At 44.9% G+C, this 8,411-nt stretch overlaps 1 protein-coding gene across 1 annotated transcript in view; it reads right to left on the bottom strand.

Moving 5' to 3' along the window:
- Window positions 1-7,071, bottom strand: part of SNX31 (sorting nexin 31) — a 74,828-nt gene extending 67,757 nt beyond the window's left edge. Inside the window, exons 1-3 of the mRNA XM_007934826.1 lie at window positions 7,006-7,071; window positions 6,819-6,893; window positions 911-1,025 (exon numbers count right to left, since the gene is read on the bottom strand). Of these exons, the coding sequence (XP_007933017.1) occupies window positions 911-1,025; window positions 6,819-6,893; window positions 7,006-7,071 (256 nt within the window). The remainder of the gene's footprint in view (window positions 1-910; window positions 1,026-6,818; window positions 6,894-7,005) is intronic.
- Window positions 7,072-8,411: the final 1,340 nt, after the last annotated feature.

The raw sequence follows: 8,411 nt of genomic DNA, 5'->3' as shown, positions 1-8,411 counted from the left end.
TCAGACCCGACTCATAGCGACCCCTCCTTGGGTTTCCAAGGCGGTATCACTATGGAACTAGATTGCCCAACCTTCCTTGCGAGGAGTGGCTGGTGGGTTTGAACCGCCAGCCCTCTGGTTAGCAGTCAAATGTCTTATGCATTTCACCAATAGAGCTCCCATTCTCTACCCACCATTGACTTAGACTCACAACCCCTTAAACTTCTCATCCATGCTTTAGAGTTACTGTTGACAACTTGATTTCATACAGATAACTCTTTAAAAAAGCAAAATGCTCACGATATATATTCTGTACTAGTTTAGGGAAATAGATGCTTAGTTTAAAGATGACCAGGGGATAATTTTGGTTCATGGTTTGAAGATTTTTTCAGAGTGAAAGATTCAGGGGTTCCTCCAGTATCAATAGGTCCAATAAGTCTGGATTATGTAAAAATGTGACATTCTGTTCCACATTATCCCTCTCTTGATCAGGATTCATCTATTGATTCCTTGATCAAAGGTTCACCTGGTCTCATGGCTAAGGAGCAGATAACATTTCTTTGACTCCAATAATCAAGGCCAACATACATCACCAGAGGGCAAATCTGAACATAAGATATTTTTAAAACTAAACATGAGGATCACATAATGTATGATTCCATTTACGTGAAATATCCTAACCTATAGAAACAGAAAGTCAAGTAGTGGTTACCAGGAGCTGGTGGGGGAGGTAACTAGGGGATTAGCTAATGGGTATATAGGTATGAGGTTTCTTTTGACAGATGAACATGTTCTAAAATCAGATTATGGTGATGACTGCATAAGTCTGTAAGTATGCTAAAATCATTGAATTGTATAATTCAAATAGGTGAATTGTATCATGCATAACATACCTCAAAAAACTATAAAAAATAAAACACCAAATACATACGATTTTGCAAATATTGTTCCAACTGGTTCCTCCGCTCATCAGCCATCGACGTGGTCATTGCAAGATAGTACTTTGGTGGAAAGGGTGGCAGGCAATTTCCAAAGACCCGTCTCAGCTAAAAGATTCAGAAAACATACAGCTAGGTGAGTGAGCTTCCAATTCAAGGCTGGCTGAGATACCAAAGCCTCCTCTTAAGGCAAGTCCCACTCCAATACTTTATTTTAAAATAATCCTTCCTGGTGGCTGAAAGGAGGAAAAGAGGATAATTTTATTTTCTTCAGGAGGAATTTATTACAGTACAGCTTTCCGTCACTATCTGATAGTAGAGCGTTCCTATGAAATCTTTCGTAAGCTGAAATGGCATAAAGCAAAGAAACAATTTCCATTAACTTATATGGGAAAAAATTTCGAGCACTCCCAGATCCAAAAAATAACCTACCAAACCATACTAAAGAACAAAGCAAACGTAAAATAGCACTAGCATCTAGTGTTCACAGACTGGCTTGATGCTGCGATGCCGAGTGCAGTTCCTAGGGAAAGGGCTGGGGGACACTGCTCTCACTGCTGCCTCAGGGCGCGTGCTGCCTCTTTAAAGCCTTGCTGCAAAACAAATGCTGAACGCTACTTTCACTTTTTGCTTTTTTTGTAAAAGCAATGACCCTCTTTGGATTTCTCTGTTGGTTAGTGAAAACAGGTTCTAATGCAGGTCTTTTGTAAAAGCGAAGTGGCGTAAAGCAAACTTTTAAAAAGCAGAAGATACCTTTATCTGTTTCTAGAAATACTATTAGACATTTCACGGGCTGATCACTCCTGTCTAAGTCCGGTAAATTTGGTCTGTATTCCTTTTTTCATTTGTTTTATAAGACGGCCCATGTCATACAATATTTCCTACATTCTTACCACAATAGTATCTACAAATTCCCAATGACAGTTAGGAATTTAATTCCTCAACCCACTCTACCTCTGCCAAAGCTGAACTTAGTAGACAAATGTCTACAGTTGCACATGAAACATGGCTAGTCCAAATTGAGATCTACTGCATGTACAAAATACACATGAGCTTTCGAAGTCTTAGTCCAGAAATTATTTCATTGATAATTTTCGTATTGATTACATGTTGAAATGCTAATATTTTAGACATACTGGTTTAAATAAAAATATATTCTTAAAATTCATTTGTTTCTTTTAATGCTTTTTAATGTAGCTACCATAAAATTTTAATTACATATGTGGCTCATGTTATATTTCTATTGGACAGCACTGATCTTTACAGAATTACATATGATCCTATAAAGCTTACATATGATCCCAAAAGAAACCCAGTCAAACTCTTCACTACCACCCACCCATATGTCACCCTAGATCATGGTAATAATTTTTATGTAAGTAAATAGTGGAAGTACCAAAAAATTATTTCTAAGTAAGAAAAACTAAAAGTTCATCTTTCTTCACTCCAGTCCTGCCTTTATGGTGGCAGCTTGAAGCCAAGGTACAGCATCATTCCCCTAAAACAAGAAAAAGAAAACCACCAGAAAGCTCTGGTTTCGTAGTGCCTAAGGCATTTGACTGCTAACCAGAAGGCTGGCAGTTCAAACCTACCAGCCACTCCTCAGAAGGAAGATTGGACAGGCTACTTCTGTAGAGATACCGCCTCGGAAACCCAAGGAGGGGTCACTATGAGTCGAATTGACTCAACAGGATTGAGTTTGGTTTGGTTTGGTTTTCCTCAAGAAGGCTTAAAGAAAAGTCATTAAAATTGTTTGCCTGACCCTTGCAGCCATTTGAGTTTGCAAACGCTCCTCTAAATGTGGCAGCATAAACTACTTTATAGCAGCAATTCTATGTCTTTTAAACTCAAGGAAAATTTCCTGCTGTCCCAGAGACTATCAAAAGGCATCCCCATTGAAGTATCCCAGGCAGGACTATTCAAACAACCTAGGTTGTATGCACCCATCTCTGCTAACGTCATTAAATGGAAGCAGAAATTTATCTTCTTTGCATGCAATTATTTCTTCATTAACTGATTAAGTGATCTTTAAAAGGCAATTGTCTTCCTTGGCATGTGCTCATAAATGTCGCAGATGCTCTCAAATTGCTTCTAATCACAGCAGCCTCAGCCAGCAGGGCTGCCTGGGTTGTGCAGCTTCAGGAAAGCATCCGGGGAGAGAGCCTACCTGAGGCCAGAGCTGGGGAGAATGCCAACAAGGATTACGGTGCTGATACCCATCACCGAGCAAAAACCCTCCCGATGAGCAAAAACCCTCCCGACAGGTTTTACCACCCGAGGTGACTTCTCGAGGAATTTTTCCCCTCCTTTCTATACACTAGTCTAAGGAAGGAAGATAAACATAGAGTAAACAGAGTAGCTAAGCTTGCCAAAAGTCAATCATCAACTCCACAAGGTTTCCAGCTCTTCCAAAATAGAACCTATTCTGTAAATTTCAGACAGCACATAGTTTAGCTATCAGAACTCTTTGCACACAGAGAATAGCCAAGGAGCCCTGGTGGCATAAATGGTTACACACTATGCTGCCAACAAAAAGGCTGGCAGTTCAAACCCAGCCAGTGGCCCTTTGGGAAAAAGGTATGGCAATCTTGCTCCTGTGAAGATTAGAGCCAAGAAACCCTAGGGAGCAATGCTACTGTGTCATATGACTCAATGGTACCTAATAATAACAACAACAGGGTTTAGCTGTAAGTTGGAATTGATTTGACGAGAGAGAGAACATGAGAGAACAACAGGGTTTAGTGCAATCTCTCTTTTGAAAGACTGTTTAAAAAGATCCATTTATTCATTTGTTTGTTTTGGATGACAATATTCAGATTATATATATATATATTTTTTCTTTTGGGGGGGGGATCAGTGACTTCTTTTTATTTTTTTTTGCAGTGCTCCTTTTCCTCCCCTCCCACCCCTGGTAACCAACAAAGAAAGTTTCCTTCCATAAGATAATATGTATTTTTAAAATCCCAGCACAATCTCCTCATGCCCTTCCCAGAGTAAGGATGACTGGGACAAGTGGAATTAAGGCACAAACTGTATTTTTTCAAAAGTCTCTTTTTCCAATGTTGAGTCATTTATTCCACCTCCCCAAGTTCCCTTGTAAGCAAAAATCCAGATTCAGCAGCGAAAGGGCCACAGCTGAAAGCAGTGTGGTCCCACTTGTTCCTCAAAACAGCTTTGTGAATCATCATCACCATCACCATTAACGCGGTCATCCTTCCTTCTTGACAGAGGAGTAAGCTGAGGCTCAGGAGCATGAAGTGACTTACATCAGTGTTCTTCAGCTAATGGATGGCAGGGCTCAGACTCAGTCTGTTCACTATCCCTAACATCATCATCATCTTCTTCTACTGTGACTCAGTTCTGTGCTGAGTATCCTATACCCAGAGCCTTCACCAATTCCTTCATTAAATATCTGGGTTTTGCTTCTAAATAATCAGAGGAAACAAAATGTACATGCAAAATGAGGAATATGACAAGGTCTAAATGTCAAGCTGGAATAAGACAAGAATCAGAGAAAAGTATCTTGTGCAATCAAGGGCAAGTCCCCAGAGGAGGTGGGGCTTGAGGTAGGCCTTGAGAAAAGGCTAGTCCCTGACAAGTGGGTCAGAAATTAGGGATCTTCCCAGGTAGGGGACATGAGCAGGGCAGAGGTAACGAGTAGGCTAGCCTAATAGGGAACAGAAGTTAGAGTGGGAAAGGAGGCAATGAGGTCAGAGGGGGGAAAGAACCAGGCTGGGAAGACAGACCATCAAGTAGGAGGACTGAGTCATGCAAATGATCTCAAACAGCCCTCGCCTCCCTCTGGAGGCTTTGCAAGCTTCACAGGCTTGCTGCATTGTCATGACCTGATGCTGGCAAAGTATTTGCAAAGAGTCAAGTCTCCTATTCATAGAGCCCAATGACACTACTCCTTCCTGAAGGTGAAGGAGATTTGAAGCACCTGCCAATAAACATCAAAGACTATACAGCCTTCAGTATGGATTACACCTCAACATAAAGAAAACAAAAATCCTCACAACTGGACCAACCGACAACATCTTGATAAAGAGAGAAACAACTGAAGTTGCCAGTGAATTAATTTTACTTGGATCCACAACCAATGTTCATGGAAGCAGCAGTCAAGAAATTAATGATGTATTACATTGGGCAAACTTGCTGCCAAAGACCTCTTTAAAGTGTTAAAGAGCAAAGATGTCACTTAAAGTTGACAGGCAGATTCCAGAAGAAGTGAGGCGTTACTAGGAAGAAAAAAAGAAAAGGACCACACAGACACCTCTCACTCATTTTCTGACTAGAAACACCACCTCCCTTCTCAGGGATAATCCGGATCCAGCTCCAGAAACTTCCACAAGTGGAGCTAATACCACAGTGGACAGAATGCCACCGTCACCCAACTCTTCTTCATCGTCAGAGTAGATTTTTATGATTTGATCTGTGTTCCCAGATTTGTGTATTTTTATGCATGTATATATTGAAATGTATCTGTAAGTTTATGTGTAATATTTCCAACCCTTAAAGGCAAATAAAGATCAGATTTCTAAAGGTACTCATAATAAAAGGCAATAATAATGAAAACTTAAGGGGAAAAAAAGGAGTTATTTCACCTACATCAGAACCGACTCATGCAGGAGTATTGAAACAGAAACCTGTGGTAAGCTGGGGACTATCTGTAGTAGAAAAATTAAGTTGTCCATCAACAAAAGATGCAGTATCTGTTCACTAGAAACCTACAGACTGTCAGAAAGAACTCTCCCCAAAATGTTAATCAGTGTTGTCTTTGCACAAATGTTTTGTGTCTTCGCTATAAGTTTCTATTGCTAAGTTTGTGTGTGTGTGTGTGTGTGTGTTAACTTTAGATATGTGCTGTCTTTGTAACTACTATATAGAATTTTAAAATGAAAGAGAAGGGGTGGGGGGAGATGGGGAGAGAAGAAGCTTTTCATGGAGGTGAAGGAGAGAGAGTGAATTTATTTCCAAACTTCCATTTACTACTCTAACTCATTTGGAAGACTTACAACACCTCCCTATCAGAACAACAAAATCCATTAGAGCAGACTAATAAATCAGGTTGCCTCCAGAGAAAACACGGTGGGGACAGCAGAGTGAGAAACTAGAGAGAGAGTGGCCTCCTGTCTAGGTAAGTCCTCGTTTCCTGGGTTTTGAACCTGCCAGGACTTGAATCCTATGAATATGGTCGTTTGAAAACAAAAACTGACACATCTTTTAAAAGGAAGTAAACCTAAGAAACAATGGAAAGAAAGGAGAGTAAATATACACCATTTCTGAGTCTCCACACCAGGGAAAAGGGCCCCTTGGTCCGGAGTGAGTTTGCTCATTTTGAGTGGGTACACTGCCTCCTAGGAACACAGGTACTGAAATGGAGCCCACCACTCCTTCAGCGCCCCTTCAGCTGGCGTTAGTGGAGTTCACAGGGCTGGAGAGGGGTTGGGGGAATCACCCGCTCCCTGATCTCACAGATGTGGATGATTAGAAGTGGCCGAAACAAAACGAAAACCCAAACCCGTTGCCATCAAGTTGAGCCCCACTCTTGGCGACCCGATTTGATACAGAATAAAACTGTAAAACTCCTTCTTTTTTTTTGTTTTTGGCTGTGATCTTCACGGAAGCGTATCCCCAGGCCTTTCTACCGTGGCCCCACTGGGTGGCTTGAACTACCAACTTTGGGTTAATAACCTATCACAAACCATTTGCGCCACCCAGGAACCTTTGGAAGTGGGCACGTGCCTTTATTGAGCTGCACGCCAAGCAATTCACTATGGCTCCTTACCACGACCTGTTTCACAGATTAGGAGCTTGAGCTTTCCGGAAGATCGCGTGTGCTGCGGGAGTCCCACAGCCAGAGCCTCGGTGGGCGGCCGGTCCCGCCTCCGACCCGCTCACCTGTTCATTCCAACGATGCAGCTGGCTGTAGCGCACCCGGCAGAAGAGGGACCCCTCCAGGTACACAGAGTACAGCTGCAAACACACACACGCCCCGGCCCCGGGTTAAAGGAGGGAGCAGCAGAGCCCCGGTTCCCACACTGTCCCCGGCCCCCTCCCGGTCCGGCCGGCCCGGGTCCCTGCGCACCACGTAGCGGCCCCCCAGCGCGTCGGGCCGCTGCTGGGACACCGGGATACAGAAGTGCATCTTCATGGCTCCCGCGGCGGCCACGCAGAACCTGGGTCAAGACGTGCGGCTGCGTCCTCAGCTCGGAGCCCCGGGCAGTGGGCGCAGCGCGCCGGCACATCGCCTGGGGCGGGTGCCTGGACCTCTCCCCTCGATTGGGCGGTCGGCAGGTGGGGCTGGGGCCGCCCCTCCCTGTCCCCGCCCCGCTCCTGCCGCGCTGCTCCGGGGCCGAGGCTGTGGGGCCCGAGGGCATCACCACCGCCCTGGGAGCGGTGCACTTGGCGCAGCCAGCCAGCCGCCGAGGCAGGGCTCCAGGCTGCCTCTGAGAGCTCCTTGATCCCACAAAAGTCAAGAATCGTTGCCCCAGTCGCATACATGATCTGTTCACGTGCCATATGAATAACTACTTCGCCAACTATCCTACCTCCCCACCCCAACATCTCAGGATGAAACTACTCAGCGCCCTGGGGGCGCAGCTGAAGCGGAAACGGGCTGCCCTCAGTGTCCACTACGGGGCCTTACTCTGGCCTTTCCGGCTTGCAGAAGGTCCAGCCCACCTTCCAAAGAGTTTATGGGGGCAGTGGTGTGTGTGTCAGAGTGTGTGTACGTGTGTGTGCACGCAGGTCTTGATCCAGGTTCTGTGTGTGTCAGAATGTGTGTACGTGTGTGTGTGCACGCAGGTCTTGATCCAGGTTCTGTGTGTCAGAGTGTGTGTACGTGTGTGTGCACGCAGGTCTTGATCCAGGTTCTGTGTGCGTGCCAGAGTGTGTGTACGTGTGTGTGTGCACGCACACAGGTCTTGATCCAGGTTCTGTGTGCGTGTCAGAGTGTGTGTATGTGTGTGCGCGCGCAGGTCTTGATCCAGGTTCTTCCTGGCCGCCGCAGGAGCCATGCACACACAAGAGGGAGAGAGAGCACTTTCAGACCCAAAACTCAAGCTCAAACTGTTACCATTTTCTCCAGGTAGGAGACCTGAGGCGGTTGAAAAAAGTTAGTGTCCCATTACCCGCCCACACTGCCTGCAATGCACTGGGAGTTAAGGTTTTTAAAAATGTATGTGTCTAGCAATTACCCTATGACTGTTGCTGTTGTTGTGTGCCATCGAGTCAGACCCGACTCATAGCGACCCCCTCCTTGGGTTTCTGAGGCAGTATCTCTACGGAAGTAGATTGCCCAACCTTCCAAGGAGTGGCTGGTGGCTTTGAACCGCCAGCCTTCTGGTTAGCAGTCAAGTGCCTTTAGGCACTAAGCCACCAGAGCTCCCCACCCCCTTTTTTTCCCCCTTAGTATACCAGAAAACACAAAAAGTGGAAGTGACTTGGGCCTCTCTTAATCCCAGAGAAGCCCTGCTTTCAAATGTGTAGCAG

The sequence above is a fragment of the Orycteropus afer genome, unplaced genomic scaffold (genome assembly GCF_000298275.1).
Source record: "Orycteropus afer afer isolate SDZICR_OR568_19922 unplaced genomic scaffold, OryAfe1.0 scaffold00021, whole genome shotgun sequence".
Taxonomy (NCBI): Eukaryota; Metazoa; Chordata; class Mammalia; order Tubulidentata; family Orycteropodidae; genus Orycteropus; species Orycteropus afer.
This window is presented reverse-complemented; position numbering and strand designations above follow the sequence as displayed.